The sequence below is a fragment of the Phallusia mammillata genome, chromosome 7 (genome assembly GCF_965637545.1).
Source record: "Phallusia mammillata chromosome 7, kaPhaMamm4.hap1.1, whole genome shotgun sequence".
Lineage (NCBI taxonomy): Eukaryota > Metazoa > Chordata > Ascidiacea > Phlebobranchia > Ascidiidae > Phallusia > Phallusia mammillata.
The window spans coordinates 4,092,492-4,116,567 of NC_137258.1; the positions used below are offsets into that span (position 1 = coordinate 4,092,492).

The 24,076-nt window shown below is 38.6% G+C and overlaps 2 protein-coding genes and 1 long non-coding RNA gene across 4 annotated transcripts in view; 2 read left to right on the forward strand and 1 right to left on the reverse strand.

Moving 5' to 3' along the window:
• Positions 1–13,485, reverse strand: part of LOC145237133 (uncharacterized) — a 23,932-nt gene extending 10,447 nt beyond the window's left edge. For both annotated transcript variants that reach the window (XR_013861951.1, XR_013861950.1), the window contains exons 1-2: positions 13,374–13,485; positions 737–845 (exon numbers count right to left, since the gene is read on the reverse strand). This is a non-coding gene — a long non-coding RNA (uncharacterized LOC145237133). The remainder of the gene's footprint in view (positions 1–736; positions 846–13,373) is intronic.
• Positions 7,220–12,618, forward strand: LOC145237132 (uncharacterized). The gene is made up of 6 exons (XM_080099889.1): positions 7,220–7,353; positions 7,971–8,141; positions 8,258–8,425; positions 9,930–10,024; positions 10,751–10,843; positions 11,715–12,618. The coding sequence occupies exons 1-6, from the start codon at positions 7,342–7,344 to the stop codon at positions 11,806–11,808; spliced, it is 633 nt and encodes a 210-aa protein (XP_079956015.1). The 5' UTR covers positions 7,220–7,341; the 3' UTR covers positions 11,809–12,618.
• Positions 13,486–13,718: 233 nt separating the features above from the next.
• LOC145238896 (dolichyl-diphosphooligosaccharide--protein glycosyltransferase subunit 2-like) lies at positions 13,719–20,734 on the forward strand. Its single transcript, XM_080102175.1, has 15 exons — positions 13,719–13,836; positions 14,041–14,138; positions 14,224–14,316; positions 14,470–14,565; positions 14,788–14,899; positions 15,195–15,337; positions 15,598–15,732; positions 16,131–16,310; positions 16,683–16,873; positions 17,147–17,281; positions 17,585–17,696; positions 18,256–18,453; positions 19,463–19,645; positions 19,974–20,049; positions 20,460–20,734. Exons 1-15 carry the CDS (start codon positions 13,824–13,826, stop codon positions 20,591–20,593), a joined length of 1,899 nt encoding a protein of 632 aa, XP_079958301.1. The 5' UTR covers positions 13,719–13,823; the 3' UTR covers positions 20,594–20,734.
• The last annotated feature ends 3,342 nt before the right edge of the window (positions 20,735–24,076 follow it).

Sequence of the window (24,076 nt, forward strand, 5' to 3'; positions counted from 1 at the left end):
GACGCGAATCTTCATGAATAATAGGTGAGTTCCGACAACGAACGACGGCTTATGAAATATGGATTACCAGGTTACACACTCATTGGCCAGATGCGCCTTTCACCACACAAGCTTTTGCAGTATGTTAGTGTGGCACCAATGCGAGCTCCACTGAAACTAGTGACTTGTTCTGTGTTGTTTAAAAAAAACCTTAGGATTTGTCAGGAGAAATAAGCGCAGGTGCCATAAACAGAACCACGCAGAAAAGCTTTTGGCGTGTTGGACTATATAGTCCTTGTGTTAGGATAACTGATTCGACTTTGCTTATATGCTTTTCTGTTTATTCAGACTGTCTGAAAATCGCAATGTTTTTTTTCTTAAACTAGTAAGGGTTTTGAAAAACTTTCGTTGCGAACGATGTTACTACACAAGATTTAATGACCTGAATGTGTGGTTAAGCGCTATAAGAAACGTAGCAGAATCAAAATACAGTACAAACGCGGTCTACTGAAACAAACGTGGTCTACATGTTTGTAAATAGAGCAGATATTACAACAAAATAGGGGGCGGAAACAAAAAACAGAAACCGGTTCACAAAATGGTAGGAAACAGCATACTTTATGACCAACTATGAAATTTTGACACTTTCGGTAAAAGGCATCCGAAAGAATGGTAATCGCGAAGTGGTACACAGTGATATTGAATGGCGTTTAATTACACATCGACATTTCGTGAAGGTGGTAGTTTAGTAGCTTACCTGTGGCGGCCGCATATTGGTAATTAAATTCCAGGTTCGCTACTTCTTTGTGTGTAAATCGCTTGCGTGTTTGCGATGTTTCCTCTTGTTGATCAGTTTGTCTGGGCGGCTGTGATAAGAAAATGTTGATGTGTCGTAAAAACGTTGATCACTTTAAACACGCATTGCGTGGAAGGTAAATATGTATTAAAAATAGCCTTTGATAGTCACGCTGTAATATCATAAGTATTCAGCAATGTTTTGTAGGTTGTTGTTTTAAAGATGTGTTAGCCTAAAATGTCAAGCATGTAGTTGCTGGCCAAAATTGTTGGTTTTGACAAGAAATAGGTTCTTTGGACCAGGATATTAATAACACGAGATTCATTTAGCCAATATTTGGTTTTAGTAACTCTTACATGTGCGACAAGTTTGTCTTTCAATATTTGTTATAAAAAGTCGATAAAGCGCTAGCAAGCACTTTGGGTCGTATTTGCGGGGTTAACAAAATGGAAGACGCATCAAAGAGTTTGTCAAGAATCATAAAATCCCAGGCTTATAAAGCAAGCGATTGCGTCTTCAAAGAATTCGAAAATCTTTAAGTGGGAAAGAATAATAAATCTGATGGGCAAAACAATGCACCTCAAAAACGTTGGTTTTAATAAAGCTCTTCTCGGATGGAAAGCGCAAGTGGCAATCGAGGTTCAATATTGTCGATAATATTTATCCTAGGCCGTTCGCGTGTGATGATATAAGCCTCTTCAGTTGCCTGGAGTGTTTGCTTATGCAGGGGCTTAGAGCGAAGGAGCCTGGTTTAAAGGAAGAAGCGCCCGACTGACAGTTATGGATGCTTTACAGTGATTATCGGCACACGTTTATGTTGGCCCTGTTCTTGCTCTGATTAGTTCGGAAGCATTCTAAGGTAGGTGACAAGGTTGTGTATTATGAAATCCGAAGCAAACGGTGAGCATAAATACAATATGGCGAACAATATGCGCGGTTTTTGTCGAAGGCTTAGGTCTTAGGACAAAGCTGTTACAGGAACCATTTGCGTAAATGATAGTGTGGCAAAGTGTTCCGGAAGAGTCGTAGGTTTATGAGTTTATAACTCATGCTTACGAACAATAGTCGCGGCTTCAAAATTCTGTTTTCCAAACGATGCGCTACAGCCTTATCAACTGTGCGTTCTACATTGTCAGCCTAGAATAAAGATGCATATATTTTGAGCTAAAAGAGGAGAACGTATTACAGTTATTATTCAGAGAAACCTAGCCTACTGTGATTTAGCTTGATTTTTTGGAGTTCAGCAGTCGCAAATCGAGCACATATTGTTTGCTGCACAGAAACTATACCAACGCTTTAACCATCAAACAAGCAGGTAGAATAGGGTGCAAACGCAAAAATGTGCATTCCATGATATTCTAAAACAGTCGTGAATTGTGGTCGATGGGATTTTTGGAGCTAAAGTGTATCGTTTTTTTAGTATATCCTCTTCAGTCGTGTAGAGCAGGGGTGTGCAACCCTTGTTACTGTGGGGCGAAATACGATTGCCAAAATTAGATCGCGGGCCGCACCTGTGTTTTACACAAGGTGATTTTTCTTTGTTGCTTACCAAATATGCTTAACTACCAGTTAAATTCGCATTTGATTCTAGCCACATATTGCCAGGTCACAGAAAAATAGCATCGGGCGCATTAATCTTGCTCAAAAATATATAGTAGTTATACTCGTTTGCCCGGACATTTGAAATCCAAGGGTCTCTGCGGGCCGCACAACCTTTAATAAAGGGCCGCATTTGGCCCGCGGGCCGCAGGTTGCACACCTCTGGTGTAGAGTCGTGAAATTGTACCAAGTACTGCTCACGTTTTCTTTTATAAACTAGAATGATTTGTGTTGTTGAAACCGGTTTTGCAACGGTTGCAACAACGAAGCACTCTTTATAATTGGGTAAAAGCGCCAGCCTGCATGGAGGGAAACGTCGTTTACGCTTTATCGGTATTATATTCGGACAAATTAGAATGAATAAAACATGAAGGTGGGCGGTAATTGGCATTAAGGTGACAAAGGTTTACCTCCGGCCTATTCTCTACCCTGTTTACCAGCCGAAATTACGAGAACGGGGAGCGCGAAAATTTGTATGGTTACATTCAACAACAGTAGCAACAATATAACTTTTGTTTTAGTGGTGCGTATGCACACAGGCACTTCACACAACAAATTTGCACACTTGGCACATATATGCACTTGTGACCACACTTTTTGTTTGTCACCTTGGCCCAAAACGCACGTAACAACATTTTGCGTTTCGCTCATGCGGTTTTCGGCTTCCGCTGGCGACGATTAAGATCTCGCAAAGCTGCAGAAAAAAAAACCGGCCCACACTGACTCATCGCCACCTCAGTCGTCACGCCTCATTAGTTCCTATCAATCACGTGATCCGACCCATGGCGCACGCGTCTCGATTTTCACACGGAAAACTTGGTGTTTGGGGGGGAAAGTAAACAGAGAGGCGATTAAGATTGTGACGTCACTGCTGGGGTGAGGGACCTTCGGTTGCACGCTCGGTTGCCAATGGCGACGGTGACTCACTCGCAGGATGTTAGTCGTGCGTTTCAAGGAGGAAAACGTAAACAAATGCACGTTGTCAAAGTCATATTGTCGTGGCTGAAGATGACACATGAAATAAGGTGAGCGGCTTGGGTGTGAACTATCTTTAGACACAGACGTTTCAGTCAGTTATATTTAAGTGAAAGGTTTGGTGCCACATGGATTCTTTGTTAATCTTATGTAAAGTTCAAAGCTAAAAGCAAGTAGTACTTGCTAATACATGCATCTTAATGGTATGCATGAATAGCCTTTCTCAAGAAATCTTACAAAACAAAGATTTCGTTTAACTGTTGAAGTAATCGATCTTTGCACGATAAAGCTCTCAAAGTTCACTTTGTGCTGATCGGATGTGATAACTGTAGAGACGCTACGCCGAAAAACCGTAAATGTGTTTGCTAGAAGTCACTTTCAATACCAGGCTCTCCGGCGGTCATTTTTGTCACGTGACAGGACATGGCTTAAACTCAATTCACCAAGAGCGTGTGTTCAATGTCGCAAGGTTTGGCGCATAAAGTGGTTTGCTGTTTTGGGGGTGGATTAAACTGTACAGGATCATGAGGCTCATGTTGCTCAGGGATTGAAACGAAAAGTGGAGGTGTACATACATCATGAAATAGGGTGGGTATCCTGTTTCGTACGAGGGTTCCGGGGCTGGCATTCTACGCGGCATAAAATATTCATAACCCAGGCGCCTGTGGGTTCGTCACGTGACATTGGGCGCGACGGCGGCGAAGAATGATCTCAGTTCGGTAATTACAGATTAAGGTGATTCACGCTGGCGACAAAGGATTACGACACGAAAGAGATAAGGCGGCGGTCACGGTGGGTAGATATCACCCCAGGAAAAAACGGCTACGAGTTCTGTCAGTGGTCCACATGATGGGTTCGCCGATCGGTATAGGAAAACTGTAAGGTTTTTTTCACCATGCGACGCGTAGCTCCATAATGAAGTTCAAGATTTTTTGGATAATCTTGCGTCTACGTTCCCAAACACCCTGCTAGGTGATATTAAACTGCTTGTTATGGCTGAACCGTAACCGAATCGTCGAAGAATGGCACTCATTTTAAAAAGATGAGAACTACTAATACAAATTTTGCGCTGAGTCATCAGGGGCGTTCGGTGATGGGTATTAGCTCCGAAGTGATGCGGATTTTATTTACACGGATGTCTGAGCTGTCTCGTGCGAGACGTCATCAAGAGAAAATGGAATCATTATCGTGATGATCAGCGGATTAGGGAAAATAAACGCCAAAGACGTTAATGTCTGTTGTGAAACAAATAATCAATTTTTTTAGCTCGAACTTGTGTGGCACAGTTGTGGACCGGGTCGGGTTTTGGCTACAAGTTCAGACATTATTTGAATAAAAATGACTTAATGCGTCATTCTGTCAGGTCGAGACGTAATTTCTCTTTAACAAATCTTTTTTTTTCGGACCTAAATCGTTTTTTTGTATGTTTCCTATTCTAACTTGTACTATCGGAGTGAAGCACCAATTTCGAGCTCCACCACATGCCCGGGACATAATATACATTGTGTGTTATATGCTGACAAGTAAAGTAGTTTACCACACCCATAATGTCACCTGTATGTATAACAGGAGTTTTAAATTTTATAGTTGAATTTTAAAACCGCATGAGATATACAGGATGAGCACTTTAAATAAACATTTCCAAGCACAAAATTGTTGCCTGATACACTTGGGTAATTAAATCAAAGCTCAAGACAAAAATATTGCCTTTTTGAATGTAGAGGTCACGTATTTTCACTGTGGATTTCGCATTTTTAAACAAACACAAACCATTAAACATCACAAAATTGGACTGTGTAAGCACCATTACATCTTGACGTGTTGCCTAATTTATGACACAGAACGCCTCGAGGTTGTCTTGTGTATCAAATCGTGTCATAATTCGCGGTACAAATGGGTAAATTCGAAAGCACTTATTGATCGGATAGCAGACGCAATCAATGCTTTCGGCGCCCGCGGAATATTGCGATAGAAACGCGTATATCGAAGTGCGCAAAGTGTTTCGAGGAATTTATCCTGCGTATCCCCGTGGTATTGTATACACCACCGCCGTACCCAACATATGCTGTCAAAGCTCACCCTTTTGCGCCTATAGCTATGGTAAAAACAAGAAATAGAAAGCAACAGTTTAGTGCGCACGTTGCTTAGTGACAAGAAAGTATCAAAATGTTGGTGCCGTGTAAAGCTAATGTAGCCATTTATCAGATAACGACAACCAGAATAGGACGCCGAAACTTCTTCGATACGCAAATAACTTGCCAGAAGAGCTATATATGGTTTCTGGCAGCTACAAGTTAAATGTGGGTGCCATGTTTTGAAACATCACAATTTAATGTTCGGCATCAACCAAACCGCTCCGGCCAACTGCATGAAAACAAATTATGTGAGTTTGGCAACTAAAAACAGACAAAAAGAAGTCCATCAAACTGCGAGCGTTTTTCAGACTCGCTGAGGTAGACATGGCAAAATGCGGCTACGCAGATTATATCTCAAGGTTCGTCACCGGATTTAGAGAGAGACAAGGATGTAAACTTTGACCGGTAATGGCGGTTCCCATTAATGTTTCAAATCTGGATAAGCACGGGTGGCATGTGTACATTTGGGTTGGCTTATCGCCTGTTGTGTGTTAGTAGAAAAAAGTCGTAAACTCACGACCAAGATATGGTGCTTTGGCAAATGAAAGTAATAAAGCTGTGAATAGTGAAACACAGGAGTATTTGTTTAGTTTAAATTGGTAAAAGGCAGTACAACATCTACTTTCGCAAACAAACGTGCATTGAAATAACGCATAAACTATCCCTAAATGTCATCGAAGGTGGAAAAATACGAAACAGGCTTTTCAGTTGTTCAACAGACAAGAATAGCATGTGTAACACGTTACCACATGCTTCGGCGTGAAAAATGGGCAGCAGGGTTTAACCGTAAACAGAAACGTCCTTGTCAGATGTCGGAGCTAATTTGAATCGCTTGCCGTGTATTTAAAACAGACCCGGATATTCGCCTCTGTCAGTATATTAAGATCAGAAGAGGCGCAGACGGTAGGGACATAAACAGCAACAGCATGTAGGTATCTTTAGCTGCGATACAGAATTAAATCACCCAGGCTTGTGTTGATCTTGGAACTAGAATTGGTTAGAAAGGCATTTAGATGCATCATTATGTTGTTGTGTATGCTCACGAACTAATCTGCTTTTGTGTGCGAAAAGTTTAAAACAATCAATGGTTTGAGAGCCATTTTTCATCGTTTTCCATTTTATTGTAACTTTTTGGTTTGTGATAGTTATCTTACTTTAATTGCATTTGTCGAAATTTTGTTTGAATTTGAATTGGCTTTGACATTTTGTATGCATCGCTATGGTACTCCAAATCGGTAGGCTTGATAGCACACATGTTTGTTATTCAGGGTTTTAAGTATGTTTGCAAACCGGCAGTCATGCTAAGGTCACCGCAAGCACACAACAAAGCCACCCTTGTGAGGTGATATGACTGTGACAAGCAACTCAGCGAATTTAAAGTATCAAGTTTCTTTCGGGCCACCGGGCCCCCACACGACGCCCTGACCATACAGACCAGGACAGCATGCTAAAATTGGAAGAGAGGGTTGAGTCCCAGCGCCAATCAGGGACCGATTGACATTATACGAGAGACCGCTAGTACTTCCGATGCTGTAAAAGGCACATTTATCGGGCGCTGCAGTTTTCAGAACATGTCAGGCTTAAGTTAATTACTTGTGCATCACAACAGGACGTATACGACGAGGTATAAACACTGTTTGTTGGGGGAAATAAACGAAGGGCCGTGAGTAGGTCGGAGAATTTGGTCCGAGAGAGATGATCCTGTTGTTCACGGCCGCTCTGTTTGTGTGCAGGTTTTCCAGTGTGTCGGATCACGCGTATATGTAGGAGTAAAACTTGCATTTTTGAGAGATTGTTGGTAACAGCAAGCGATTGTCTGCTATACAAGCTCAAGCCGTACGCCCAAGCACACAAAAAATGGAAACGCAGGTAGGTTGTTTATCTGGCCTTCTTGTTAAGTACCTTTTAGCAATATTTATCAATCTTCAGACATTTAAGAAACGAGGTTGTAGTTACCAATAATGTTTCAAGCACTTACCCGTAAAATTATTCTACAATGTGTTTTTTTGTGTACAAGATCCCAATGCAATATTTATGGTCTTTCAAACTTTAATCTGTTCGCTTTAAGTACACATAAATAAGATAACCCTGTTTAAGTTCAAAAACATTACAAAATGTCGAGGATTTTACGTTTTCTGCTAGTATAGTTCATACAAGCGCATATGCAAATCCACTAGGACTCCTGGAACCATTTAATCGATGCACGTCCATTTCCGGACGGCTTTCAATTGGGGCCGCTTGACTCGGTGACCTATAACCGTTCAGTTTTCCTGTTCTGCTACTTTAGGCTGTCCAGCACTGCAGCAAAAACACTAATATGGTTTTACCGAAGAAGTCATGTTAAAACTTACAAAATCGTAATGAAAATATCAATTTTATCAGCAAAATTAGCATTACAAGCAAAAATCGACGAATTACATAGAAAGAGCTATTTGGGGAACCTTCACTGCAATTTTAGGCAAAAAATAACAAACTATGTTTCGCAGCTTGCCTCAGCAATCTGGGTGCCAACGTTTTGTCACTTAAACACGCCTGTTTCGTACCACGATACGTCACCGGTTGCCAAGCAACAGTTCATTCACCCTGCGATGCTGCCTGGACAACAACTCATCATACCGCCGGCTAATGGCCACGTCATGGTTCATGCACCCCAACAGGTAACACAAAATAAAAGTAACATTATTGAGAACGATTGACAATGCCTCTACAAAACTTAAGCACCATAAAACCACAAATATTGTACATGGATGCTAACAAAAATTTTACACAACAGGTTGTTCCAATCCTGCCACAAGAGGCACAATCCCTGCTTCCCTGTCACGATTTCCTTTCGCAAAAGCTCCTGATTCACCCCCTGCAATACCTGCCCTCCGGGGCCGCCCCCACAACACCCACCCTCTACGACGCAAGCAATCAACACGCCATCACCAAACTTCAACAGGTAATAATCAACAATGAGTCAGGTGTGTTACAGTACTGGGATTTACCGAGAAATGTTTGTGGCATTTTAGTGCATTGTAGGTATGTCACAGCCGCAGCTTGTGTCAAGTGCTTGTTGTGACTGTTGTGGTGACATTTCGCCCAAATAGGCTTAAAACTGTGGGGTCGGTATAAGGATTTTAAACACTGTGGGAAACGCCGCTTACTGGGACATTTTTGTGGTTCGAAACAGTTCGTGGAGAAAATGCGGATTTGCGCATAATTGAAAAGTTAGTTAAATGAAACACCATACAATATTACTGCTAGATGTGCGCCGCTATAAAATAAAACCTCAACCTTTCGTAAAGCAAAAGCGACTGAAAATTGTTTAATTTAAACCATTAACAGAAGAAAACCACAATAATTGATAACCAGTGATTTGCCCAATTTTGCATGTAACGATATGAACATGTTAATTTGTGTACGGTTTTGTTCACTATAATTGTTGCGATGATATAAGAATAGCATCAAGTTGACGTATACGTCGGTAATTGGGGATACTTTCATTCAAAATTACACTTGAAACAATATTTTGGTGCTAATTGTATGCAGATACATCGCTTTATACAACAAACCACAATCAATTCCAGCAACAGCAATGTAAATATTCTTATCACCCCCAGCTAATCCGAAACGCTTGCTGTTCTAGTATTGAATTTCTGTTTCCGTGAGGGGACGGATTTGTTTTCAGCGATAAGAAAACCCCTAAATGTATTGTTTACTTGCCGGAATCGCTTTGTAAACATTACATGAGTCGCCCATCTGCTTTGGGTCCGCACAACGTCTGCTATACATAATGCAGAGTGACGATCCAATCAAGTTTCGCCACATATGCATAATACATTATGAACTGTGGTTGTCAGGTCGCACAAAAGGGTGGAGTTGGATTACAGAGCATTAACGTGGCTTACATTAGGTGCTCCGTGAGAAAAATCGGCTTTCGAGGACACGATTCCTGCATAAGCTAATGGCTTTGGTCATAAATCAAGAAACATATGAACAATCGTACTTTCTTCTTGTCCAACGTTGTGTGGGAAATTTTGACTTCTGTTTAGCCGTTGATCGTGTCACTGTGTTTTAGTGAAACAACCTATATCGCTGGCTTGGGTTTAATGCATATGGTGATGCCACGTGTCGAACTTAAGGTACTTCAAAAGTCATGCACATTTTCGGCCATCGTGGTTGCTTAGTTCAGTTCGCATAAGGCTTTTAAGGCCTCGGTAGGGTTCGCTAGTCTGCACTTCTACGTGTGTTGTAAAAGGTCAGGTCGTTGACTGGCTTTCAAAATAGGTATTGTTCATCTACAAAACAGGCAAATGTAACAGAAAACGCCATTCATATTATTCATGGCGTTTATCCAGGAATCGCGTGCAACAGTTTGACCAAAACTCGCACGAGTGAGCGTGTAATGGCCGATTCGCGACGTCGTTATGAACCATGATAACAATCTTTATCTCTCAACACAGATCCACAGCCACCTGACAACTGACGGCTTGTCCTCGGCGATCCACAAAACGCAGCGGAGGAAAAAGGTCTCCCCGTCCGCCAAACGCCGAAGCAGGTGCGTGTAAAAATAAACGCGACGGTGAATTGTAAATATTTCGCTGGATTTGGTACTTTATCTCTGGTTGGAATCTACTGCGTGAGATCAGAAGTGAGATTATTGGGCAACTGACGGCTTGCATCATTTCTGGATTAGGCTAGTGATGTAAGATGTTATTTTGGAGGCCGTTACACCGAAGGTGCAAAACTAGCACTGGTCATCCTGTATTCAATTTCCTCGCAGCACCCAATTGAACGTATTTTTATGTCTGTTTGGTTAAGGTTTCCCGCACAACTTGCCGTTAAAAAGTAGTTGACCAGCTTTAGCCCACACAGTTATTTAAAAAAAAACATTTACAAGTAATCTCACAAAGATGCTGATGGATTCTAATAGATTGCATGAATGTTTACATGTTTAGCTCATTGATTTTTAGGGCACAAACAAAAACATATTTTAGTCTGGTACTGTAGATATACATATAAACAACAATAATAAAACAAACTCTTGTTGTTTTTAAAAAAAAACTAGTTACAGTTTTCCACGCAAAAATGTCTTGTGCTTATTGAAATATAGTGCATCAATGTTTACATGTTTTTCCCATTGCCTGTTTGGGCATAAACAAAAACATGTTTTAGTCTGGTATTGTAGATATGGGTAAACATCATTGATAAGAAACTAGTTACAGTTTATAACGCAAAAATATCGTTGTGCTTGTTTAAACATAGAATGCTTTTATGTTTGCAGGTTACGCCTAATAGCCTTTCTGGAAGCGAAAAAAGAGAAGTGTCGAAGTGGATCGTGCGACGGTGAAAAGACGGATGACCGGATATCCGCTAAGTAAGTGCCTTATACATTCTATATGATGGTGCTGACCAGTCCACCTGCATGCAAACCCGCCCATTCAATTAACGCTTGTGCCATTGTGTTTATACATTAGCTTGTAAGGGTGAAAAATAAACACATCGGTTAGTTATGCAAGATAACACAGCCGCGTATAGTTGATGGTACTGTTGTTTGTGTGCTAGATAGATTCGATAATTATATAATTTACATGCATGGATTTAAGTTCAAACAAAACCATTGATTTATAAAAGTTTAATAACCGCTTGTTTATGCAACAAACAATTTTCAAATTACATTTTTATCCCTCAGAACAGGCAAGTTACTTTGTTCCTAAGTGGAACAATTTATTGTTGCAATCGTAAATAGAAAATAAAATACCCACAGTTATTAATACATCCCTTCTTATATTAGGCGGTCATGGTAGTCTAAAATTGTTTGTGAATTGGCAATTTTTAATAATGTTATTTCGGATGTCTTATAAATACATGGCTTCTGCTATTTCTGGTAGCCTACTTACAGGACACAAAAAATCCCAATACTAAGTCTGACAGCATAACAACACATATATTTGACAAGTTTGACAGTTTTCGACATATATCGTATCTGGCAAATATGTGTAAGAACAGGAAATTAACCAATAGTGATCCAGTTTAATCTCTCTGCAGCAAATACTGATATAGCACAACGTTTTATAATCAACGCTTAGCGCCTCTACACAACAAGTAATCAGCCTCACTACTTTAATTTAACGTTACAACCCAGAACGCAGTATTAGGGCAATTGGCATATAATAAGAAATTATAATATCACACTAAGTTGCAAAACTGTTTGCCGTCAAGTATAAAACAAAACTATTTTTTTACAGTTCATCCCCAGTTAACAGCAACAGCGATAGTGACGTCACCACCACGACATCAGACGCCTCTGATCTCGGATCCAATGAGCAAGCGGAAAATTGACGGCTTTGCACTAATACGCCGTACAACGGGAAACAAACGGTTTTGCTGCACTCCTTAAATACAGGAGATGAATATTTTTTCGGTTGAGTAACACCAACTGATACCATTCCATTGCAATATATTGCGTTTTTGTCTTTTTGAGACGAAATTCTAATGTTTGCGTATTTTGCATCTTGTGACGTTAGTTTTAAGCGATTGTCTAATCACAGTGGTGTGCAATTCGCTGCGTATTTTTTACCCGAGCACATTACTGGTTAGAAATTGCTTTAATACCTATCGGCATATACGGGAGTAGCAGTTGCAAAGTTGTTGTTTTTTCAATTGTTTGAAGTAACTTCCCAGAACTTTGTTCCATTCTGTTTTTACGGCTCACTATTTTCCTTTCTGACGCCATTTTGTTGCAATGCATCAAAAACAACTTTTTCGATTTCAAAAAAATTAAAACATTGTCGTTTTTCCGCTGCGTACGTTCACATTCAAAAAACACAAGCAGAACAAAAAAACAGACCAAGCACTGTGTATACAAATCATAGACATACAGTGTACCACATCCTTTGTCAAGTACACTAATGACCATAGAGCCAGCTGTTTGTGAGACCTGTTTATGTGACCTGTTTTTTTCAAATGCAGTAAAATTAGTTTTCTTTCTTGCAAAATCTGACAAAACACAACTGCTGACTTGATATACGTACTTCGTTTCCCCACCGAACCGTTTGTTTGTTGTTGAGTTTGTAACGTTTCATTACTTTTTTTGTATTTCTCGTGTACTGCTCTTCACGCGACTATCGAATAAATTTCTTTATAATCAGACTGGGGACAAAGCTGCTGTTCTGTGCATTGTTAGGTCAATTATGTAACTTAAAATTTAACCAGATGTGTATAGGTAGGGTTGTCGTACCGTCCATATGTCTAAGATTTGTCCTTATTTTAAAGGAGAATGTCTTAGAATAAGTTTTTGTCCTTATTTCTAAGAATTGTCCTTGTCCTTATTTTGTCTTTTAAAATCTAAAGGACGCTTTACCGCTCTCTAGCGACAAATACACGTACTGGAAATTCTGAGAATCAAGCAGACTGACAAAAACAAACTAAAAAGGAAACAACTTGAATTGTTTTCTTATTGGTTTGGTTCTTTGTCTTGCATTATCTAAAAGGTAGATTGGATTTTGTACAACCACCACGGTTTCAAGCAATAAACATTAGCAAAAACAAATGTGTAAACCAGAAGCATAAACTAGTTGTACTGTCAAACAAGATAAAACAAAAATCCATTCTAGTCAAAAGAACATTATTCGCATTACCATTGTGACGGTACAATGTCAATAACAATGCGAAAAGAATTGTAATCAGGCAATAGTGAAGTGTAGCAGGCAACAAGCAAAAAAAAAACGTTCTGGAAGTAATCAGTCAGATTGTTAAGCATACATAATACTTTGATGTTCGAAGTAATTTAAACCATGCATTGCCAAAACCAAAACAGTAACTGAAATTGACATTACTGAGTTTTGGTATTTCATGCTTAAAGGAGTCACGACTAATTTTTAATATCGTTAACACATTTTACATACTTGTGAGTGTGTTTCCTGAGTTTCTTGATCCTGTTTCGGCATTTCAGCGGATACACCATGACACAAATCCAAGTTGCTGTCTTGCCACCTTTCAAACGTTAACACAAATGTGCCATGAGCCCGATCTCGCATCCGACGGAAGTTAAAAATAGTTACAGAAAAGCAAAAAAAAACATAGTTGTACATTTATTTTGTCAAAACAGGAAAATAAAAAAATAAGGCAATGGAAAGATTTTTTAAATGTATCTGTTAACCTTTTTACCACTTTAACAGCCATAATGTCGATTTGAAAAACCCTAAGCTCATCCAATACGGACACCGGTATATTGTTCGTTGTAGCGATTTCATGCGACACGTTGAAGTTCCCACAAAACAAGTTGAGAACGTCACCAAGTCAGAAGTTAAAACGTTGCAGAAGTTACAAAGTTCTTGAAATAAAAGATACAAATCATGTGGTTCAAAGGTTAGTAATAAATATTTATTTTTGTTAACTTGTGATTGATATGATAAATAATTTTAGTAAAACTGCTGCAAATCATTTTTCTTAATTGTTAAACTGATATTTATATTTGACCGTTGTTTGGGGCATTTTTATGAATGCTATTTATCATTGCAAAAATATACATCTTATGCTCTTTTTGTAATCTATGTTTTGTTATTTCTTTAGGTTTTTTGTTGTTGGCATTTCTGCATGCCACGTTTGCAACAGAATTGAGTTCAGTTCTGGCACCAACTGACATTAAGCGTCTGATGGACTTCTTCAAGGTATTTACCATAACAATAGTATGCTGCAATATAAAACTGAGTTAATTTGATGTGACAGAAATTAAATTGACATGTTGTTTTGCAGACACCTTATCCTGATCTAGAAACTGCATACCATTCAATTAAAGTGCTGAAACAGTACACCCAGGGAGGTGCAATTGGGGGTGACATTAAACAGGCAAGTTATTTAATATTCTGCATGATTTACTGATAGTTTATGTGTAATTAAAGTTAATTGCAAAAATTAATCGGATGCTGTAACTATCATTTTAAATGTTTAGAAACACACACAATATATTAAGAATTATTGAGAAACATGTGTGTTTTGCAGGCTGCTTGTGAACAAATCAAGACTTGTGACACAAAATCCCTCTGTTCAGTTTTCTATGCAGCCACTACTTTGGCTACAGTTGGAACCTCATGCAAGGTAAACTACAACATTGCCATCAAAGAGTACTATATGTTCAATTCAATGTAACAAAAGTAATATATGTGTTTATATTTTTTTTTTTAAACTGGGTTTACAAACAATTTAGCTTGTGCTGAAATCTAATGATAGGTTTGCATTAGATCTGTGCAGCTTCCGACTACATCTTTTCAGGCCTTAATTTATCTCAGGTGCAAGTTTATTTGTGATATTTGATTGCAGTACACAATACCAAAAGAAGCACTTGCTCTTGCAAAAAGCAAAATCAGTGAGGAATCTGACACCAAGTCAATTTATTCTGCTGTGACAATCCTCAAAAGCTTGGGAAAGCAAGGTTGGTTTAAATGAGCATTAACCTCATTCCATCCTGATTTTCCAATTATATTCTATGGGGTACAACTGCATTTAGAGCAACATGTAAATGCACATGAATCAACTTAAAGACTCATCAAAGTGTTTCTGAGACACAAATAAGTTTTTGCATTTTAACCAAATATTTGTTTCTTACATGACTCTGTGCCATTAGAGGTTGAGTGGTGTTGTTTTCTGTACTAATTTAGGGCCAATCAATTTGAAACTTTGAAATATTGGTTTTGCAATATTTGGTACATTGGCTTTTTATCTTTTAGTTGACAGTGATGAAGTGATTGGAGCATTGCTTAGTGCTGTGAAAAATGACAACAGTGTTCTCAGTTCATCATATGCTTTGCTGACTGCTGCACAACTGGACAAGCCCAATCTTAGTGCTCTTCTTAAATCAATTGACATTGAGGTGTGCAAAATATAAATATGGCTAGATTAAGTTTAACTGTACCACAAAACATGTATATATACAGTGTTTTTTAAGGTGCAAATTTCTCCAGCGGTTTCCCAAAATTTGGACTTACGGCTATTTTTTGCAAATATGGCTATTTTTTGGTATTTAAATGAACACTTGCGGTCTCTTAAAACTACTTAGCGGTCACCCAAACCAAACCTTAAAAAAACCCTGCAATATATATATATAACAATACCTTGTTTCTTGGTCTGTAGGATATGGCTGCACAGGCTGATGAAGTTGATGAACGTTACCTTCACTTTGAAAATGACCTTCAAACTACTTCCACCTTCATCTCTGCCGTCATCGCTTTGAGTCAAGCACAGAAGCAGCAGCTTGGAATTACTCCTGTGAGTCTTCAGTTAAATGTCTTTACTTGTAAATATACACCTGAATAATTCCCTTTGTGTGTACAAATAAATGTATAAAAGATTGTTTGCTATTGTTACACAGCATTCGCTGTACATTTGGCACACATTTATCCAAATTTGATTTTAAACTGTTTCACTTCTACCAAAGTCAGTTAGTTTTCTTATCATTGAAGTAGTTTGTTTGCTTCTTTTTTATGGAACCACATTAACTTAAATGAAAGCAGTTCTGTGATTGTTGCATGTGGACAAAGTGATACAGTTAAGTTGTGATAAAAAGTGATTTTCATAAATATTGTGAAGCTTTACAAAATACACATGAAAACTCTGTATATGAATGAACTGTTTACAGGCAAACCACTCTTGCTTTATTTTTCCAGGACCAAACTCTTCTGTTCACTAACTTTTTGATGAGGGCAAAATCGACTGTGAAGACATGCAAGCAAGCTGCCAATGTGGTTTACCCACTCAGTCAGATTGCAGCTTCATCACAGGTCACTGTCGCAAAGGCACAACTTGTGTCAAGCAATGCTGTGTCTGAAGACAAACCTAATTTAGAGGTAAGGCTTGCGGAACTGAAATAATGAGTATTTGTTAAAGTTCCATTTCTTTGTAGTATCTTTGTCAGTGTTAAATTGGCATCAGACCTATGCCAATGGTTCGTTTGAAATACTTAGCCCCATTGATTGCTATGTCGTGTATGTTAGATCTTGTATTAGTCTTAATATGTCTACCTCATTTCCAAGATATTGATTGTACTTTACTTTGTTCTAACTTGGTGGTTTGAATCATGTAAAGATCATTTACTACATGGAACAATCTGATTTGTTCTTTAAGATATGGGGCATGGGTAAATTTTCAATAAATAGCTCAATTTGAGGTAGACTGAAAGGTAAACTACCAAGAATGCTCGGCATATATGTGTTCAACAGGTGTCAGTAACCAATGTGCTTGGCCAAGCGATCCCCAAACTGACTGTAAAAGTTGATTCCGTCGTTCGCTCAACTGATAATGAGGTCATCATGTCAAATGTTCCTTTCCAATTCGACGCTGCCAAAAACAACTACAAACTCCTCTTCTGGAAAGACAAACCAGCCAGCGGCTTCTATGACGTCATTCTGACGTAAGGCTTGTGCTTAAATCCTTATTAATAATGTTTTACTACTTTTAATGTGTCAGTGGTGATTGATAAATATAGGAGGTTAGGTTATTCTACTCAAATATTGATACTTTGCGCAAATTTTAAAGTTTGAAAAAAATGCTGTATAACCTGTTGTTACGTCATATCAAAGTGACGTCATTATGTCAACATCTGACATGTTTGAAGAAACACCTAGGGCCAAAAAAGGTTTTGCAGTTTTGGCAGAAAAACTTACAATTTTCACTTTTATTGCAGCGTGTCGTCCCCATCCAAACCGCTAGTGGGCGTTTCTGACATTGAGTTCCGTGTGAAAGTTACCACCAAGATTGCGATCACCAACGTTGAATTGGGAACTGGCGAGAAGGAATCCAGTGGTGCAGATTTGAAAACGTAAAACTTATGATCATTAACTGTCAGTTGGTTTAAACCTAAAAAGTATTTCTTCTGACAAATGTATTTCTTGCACTAACATTTCAATCTGAGTTTGTCATGACAAATAACTGTAGAATTGTGCCTTAAAAATACTAGATAAAAATCAGAAATAAGTACGGCATCAACGTCGGTAAAACATAATAGCCACGCCAAACGGCTAGTTGATACCTACAACTATATGTTGTCGAAAACCATGTTCTAACAGCAATGGCATTTGACACAGAGCTATGTTTGTTTTGCTGATTTTGCTGGTGTTTATAGTGTTAACTACCCGAAACCGGCCGAAGACTTCAAGGCTGACCAACAGCAACGAATTGTCATGAAGTTCCAAGTGAAAGACTTGAACGCTGGCACTGCTATGAAACCCCATCAGGTTAGTTTATGTGCATTTTTTATAAATCTGGTTAATCGCATCATCCATTTAAATAGAGATTGTATCACCAAACTCCCAACCAAGGCCATTAAAAGCGAAAATCGTCTTTAAGATTTTTTTCAAAATTCGGAACCAATGTCAAAAAAGTGCCTAATCCAAATCATATTAAAAAAATATAGTTTGTAAGTTTTGGTTTCAGTATAGTATTGCAATTATCAAACAATGGCGTTTAATAAAAGCTCATTACGTTTTATGATCTGATTTGAGCTCATAACTTTATACATTAGACTTTTTTTGTGACAATCGTTTTTTTGGGATATTACAAAATAAATAGTATTTTCTTGTAGCCTGCTACAAAGCATTGAGTATTTTTGGGGCCTATTCAAATACAGTACCGACTAAAAACAATCCAGGTTAAAATAAGTATCATTTAAGATTCAAAATAAAATTATACTCTTTGTTTCTGAAGTTACGTACAAACAAGTTCATCTGCTTTTGTGTTATCAAACTCTGCTTACTAAACAAAACAGTGTAACAGCATTTTATCACCACTTTGCAGGCTTTTGTCCGTTTTGTACACGAGCGTAGCGGACAGGAGGTAATATTTGTGGCTGAACCTGACAAAACTTCAACATACAAGTTCGAAGTTGATTTGGCGACCGCCGGAGCTGATCAGTTCAACTCTGTCACCGGCAAATATTCCATGCACCTTATTGTCGGTGACGCCGCTATCTCCAACCCAGTGTTTTGGAACTTTGTAAGTTTTAAACCATTAAAGTTTAAATGGCTCATTTTGTACTGACAGTAATAACAGTAATAAAGCAATTTCTCAACATATGCCTATAGAGCAGGGGTGGGCAACATACGGCCCGCGGGCCGGATCCGGCCCGCAAAGGGATTTGAGCGGCCCGCAGACAGTTTCTGGTCTTGCATGATAATGTGGCCCGAGGCCACAGTCTTCCGCAATCCCCAACTACTTGCTTACTCCGTCAAATTACTAGCAAAAAACTTTCCCGCCGTTGTTACCATTGCACCATACGTCCATTGTTACGACATAACTGCCAACCTTGTGGGTGGCCTGATTTCTCCGTTTTCTTTCTTTCCACACGTGTAGCCTAGTTAGTGTTTCAGCAGTATCTAAGTCTGTGGTGTATGCATTAAATTTGCTGTGGTGAATAATTTTATGTTATATCAGTTAGATTGTTTGGACTGTATTGTAATTGCGACGTTCTTGATTGTATTTAGTTTAGGTGGTCAAAAATCCGTTTTAAATCACTGGATAAATACGCGATTAATGTATCGATTCAGGAATCCGGCCCGCCAAGTACTTCATTTTCCCAAATCAGGCCCGCCGACTGGAGAAGTTGCCCGCCCCTGCTATAGAGTAAAAAATAAATATTGTACAATTTTTATTGTTCAATTTAACAACATAGGGCGTAGGAGTGGGCTATTTTACGGCTTGTGCAAAAGTTAAAAACCTTCAGAAAAAACAGCTTTTTTGCTTGATACTTTTAATATATTACGTTGGCCTGTGTTTTTCTTGATAAAATGTCTTGGTAATTGGGGTAAAACTGCACTTTACTCAAATGCATGTGAAAAGCGTTTCGTAAAAAAATTTCGCTTGTTTAAAAAAAATGTCTCACCCTTTGTGCTGTGCGTTAAAATTTGTAACCTCCTGTAGTTTTTTGAGGAAAAAATACCAAAGCTTCACTATAAATTCTTAAAAAAGTGTGACGTCATAAAAATATCTATTGTTACGTCAACAGGGCAACGTAGTCATCCACCTTCCTGAAGATTCAAAGAAAGCTAAAAGTCAAAGTCAAAGCCAATATGACCCGAAACCCGAAATCCATCACGTGTTCCGAAAGGCTGAGGCGCGCCCTCCAGTGATCATATCACAGGCTTTCACCATTGCCTGCCTGGCCCCTATTCTTCTGCTTTTCGTTTTGGTAAGAGGCAGTTTCTGGAAATAGTTTGGTTTTCATTGTGAAAATGCCATAACAGACTACGGCAGTGGTTCTCTAGTTTTTTTATTATCGTAACCCCTAAGAACAACAGAAATTTTTAACGATAATATCATGTAACTAAAAAAAAGACAATGTAATCATGCAGATGTTTGCTGAAAAGTATCAAATTCCTCTTAGGGAGTAATTATTCTCCGGTTAAGAACCACTGGACTACATAATTTAGGCCATGCTACCCGGTAGTGACGGAAGGAGTTGTACTCGTCAAATGTCCAAAATAAAATACTTAAAAAAAATTCTTTTTGTGTTTCAGTGGATGAGAGCTGGTGCAAATCTCCGTAACCTTCGACTTGCACCAAAGAATATTCTCTTCCATGCCGGATTGGCAGGTCAGTATTAACTTTCACACAAATGTATTTTACAGTTAGTGGTTTACCGCTTTGGCTGAATTAGGTTCTTACCGAAACTGAATTTTCGGCAGGTTTTATTTTAATCCTTTGTGACGTCACGCGATGTCACACCCCGCGGTTCTGAAGTCAATACAAAAGTTTTGCTGGCAGACAATAACTAACATTAGCACAACGATGCCAATTTTTGCGCAGTTTGCAAGATTTTATGTAATGTAATTAGGCAGGAAAGACACGTTTTCCCCTTTAAGTTGGTGTGTGCGTAAAAGATTCGTTTTTGGCTGAATTGCAACAATGTGTTCGGCCTAACAATTCGTCAAACAGAAGCTTTGGTACACAGTGCTTTTAATCCTAACTAAACGTTATTTAAAATTCTCTACTTTTTTGTGCAGGTATCTTTGTCCTGTACTACTTCTTCTGGTTGAAGTTGAATATGTTCACAACGATTCAGTATCTATGCGGCATAGGAGCAGTGACTTTTGTGTTTGGGAATTCGGTTCTGTCTGAGATTGCCCAGAATCGCTGACACCGGCTGAAATAAAGTTTGAAGCAAAATTGTGGTTGATTTCGTAAAAAATTCAAAACGTGTGATATTTTTCGCCCAGCATTTGAAAGTGGCCAAATTCACAATGAAGCTCTTGAAATACAATTGAACACTTATTACAAATTTGTGTTTTTTCGCTTTTTGGGGGTCAATCTGCCAAATAGATTTTTTTTTGCAAAGTTTATTAAATACTTTGTCATGAATTGCTACGTTTGCTTACAGCAAAGCTGCACACCCTATATTGGGTTTTGCAATGGTGCAAAAAGAGCCCGTAAGAGCATGTCCAGTCACTCTTAAACTAAATAAGCTATGCATGCTCTACTGTTGTTAGTCGGATGTAATCTCGGTTTATTATTGCATTCTGAACCTGATGTGTACCAAGTTTTCACCTAATGCAGTGGTTCTCAACCAGTGGGCCATGGAAGCATTTTGATTGGGCCACAGACCAATCAAATAGAAAGCTTTTTTAAAAATTTACTTTCATTTGTGTCACTACACTCAATTTTACAAGAATAATGGCTTGGGGAGGAATTGAGAAGGAATGTTTTTGTTTTGTTTTTTGTTCTGAACCTATTTTATAGTTGTTTTCTTTCTATCTTAAAAATTTACTGGGCCACAGAATTTTTTTTGCAATGAAAGTGGGCCACGAAAGAAAAAAGGTTGAGAACCACTGACCTAATGTAAGCAAATACCTCGACTTGTAGCCCAAGATCAAAACTTATGGGACTGTAGAATTGTTATTTATTTTCTGGTCTCCAGGTATATACCTGTATGTTAATAATTATATACATCGTCACCAGGCGGTGTGAGACACAGTTTTCACGGTTTTTAACTCTTTGTGCTGGTCGCTAGTGGGCAGCAAGCTTAGGAATTTAATTGGTGGAATATTGAGTTGTGTTCATTTTGGGCAGGAACTTGGCCGAATGGTCCGGCGCGCCTGACCCATATACAGATATAAAAAACTGATCGGGATTCGTCCCCGGGAGAGTCCTGGGTTCGAACCCCGTGAAAAAAAAATTGTTGTGTTCATTTTGCTTGGTGAAAGAAAACATAGCGACACAATTGCACAAAAACAATCACTAAGACGGAAATAGCTTCGCAACGTCGAGACGTTATGGAGCGCATAAAAAGTGGAGGGCACAATTGGTAGATGGGAGCTAAACGCGCTGCAGCTACACTGTCATTACAAGGCGTTATGTGACCAGGCACTTAACCCATATATACATAGGCCTATCGTTTCTCTGAATAACACAAAAAGGTTTTTAACCCAAAACATACAAAAAAAGAAAAACTTCAGCCAGAAACAAATTAGCCCATTCAATGTGAGAGATCGCAGTTGGAAACAATGTTGTGGTTCCGTCTAAAGTTTTTAATACCGCCAACATAACTTTGTGGCACTTAAAAAAATCTAGCCAACATGTTGTTTGTTAGTTTCAATCAACTGATCCACAATGTAACAGCGGTTAAATACGTAAATAGCCAATAAAAACTTCTACCGCTGCCTGTCGTTTTGTAGCTTTATCACATACATTTTTTATTAGATTCTTCAGGATTAGGGATAAATAGAGCATTTTTAAGTGTGCAGGGAGCCGCAAAAAAACGAAACCTTAAGAAAATCACTAAAAGTTATGACTTTGTAAGCTAAAATAGCAATCTTTGGTGGTTTTCTGAGGTCTGGTGCGAGCCGCAAATAAGTAGTTGGGAGCCGCATGCGGCCCCGAAAACCGAGTTTGAGAACCACTGGTTTAACCCATCTAGTTCCATCAGTTAAATATAATCACGTAAGACTATTGCCAAAAGATGTATTATTTTGCGTGTATCTGCAGTGCTGCATCTGGAATAAAATTGTTACAAGTTTTTGGATGACGTCTGTAAAGGTTTGATACACATTGAAACGCATTAATATACACGAAATATAATAAATATATTGCCACAAGACTCTTTTTGTGTATGGGTAAATTCAATATTGCAGTAGATGGATGTAACAGTCTTACTCTGAGTCGTAGGGCGAACAAACGTACGTTGTTTCCTCAATACAAATCGTAGCACGTCCGGAAGTGATTAACAGAGGGCCGTGTTAGCGACGGAGCACTAGGAGGTTTCCGATAACTCCCACTCTAACTCGCTTTGTTTCTTCTTTTCTCCCATGATCTCCGAAATCTATTGCTTACCTTGTTTTGAAAATGCTTCAGGGAAAATGTTAACAAAGTAAAAAACTAAAACGTAAATTTGAATTTCGGATTTCAAATTGCTGTCAGTGAAAAAATAGTATAAATCTGTTTAAACGGCCCTTTTATCAACTGCATTACTGCTTCTAATTCCTAAATTGATTTGATCCTCAAAAGAGCTTTATATAAACCAGACAAGAAACATGTTTTAATGACAAGTTGGGGTATTTGTTGAAAAGCCAATTTTGGTATCAGATAAAAATATATTTTGCCGCATTTTTGTGCTATATTGTGTGCACAAAACACACATTTTTGGTGTTGTGTAGACCATCCCAATCTTTCCCAGTAATAATTACTTCTAAATACTTTGTTCTTCAATGTTTGTTCGTTTACTTGTGGTTTCAAACCTTACAGCGCGATTTCAAGCCACAATACACCGTGAATTGTGACATCATTAAAGCAGCGCGCGTGCCAGCAATCTGCGCGCGCGTTTGGGCCCCTGAATATTTGCTCTGCTCGTCTGAAGCGACCTAGTCCTGCCGAACACACCTGCCCCGAAGAACAATCGCCTGCAAAGCGGAAATTAGGCGATGAAATCACAGAATCATCTTCCGCGCGTTAACACCGATCCTACTGGTTTTGTGTAATACGTGTCGCCGAATGTATAGGATTGCGGTTACTTGTTTGTGCGCCCGTTGCTATACTGTTTATGAGATGTTTTGCGTTTCCATATTGTAGAGGTTGTAATGCAATTTAAAAGTTTAAATGTAACCAGCGCTGTAACCTAAACGCGAAAATTGAAAATGACTCAATCTTGTGTGGAATTTGTTGAATACTGGGCTAACTTAACAAGTTTTCAGATCAGACTAGATAAAAACAGTAACTTCGATACTTGAAACAAATGCATATACCTACAAAATAGATCAATGGTCTGAATTATTGAAGTTGAGAATATTTGGGATTTGTAGAGATTTGTAAGTGACGACTTGTGTGGGGACAGACTATATATTTCTCTATAGATGCGTATTGTACGACTTTTGAAGTTATTGATTTCAACATACATGGTGTGTAAACTAAACATCGCAAGAAACACGTTCTTGCACAAGTTTTAGTTAGTTTTAAATAATTAATTTACCAAGTGGTTTAAATCTGGTTGCATAGTCTACAAACTTTGACGTATTTTTACGTAATTGTTCAGTTGGAGGTCAATAAATGAGCTTCCATCAAACCTGGCAGTCAGACTAAAGTTTTTGAAAGACCATAATACGTATAGGTATATGTTCTTAACAGCTAGATG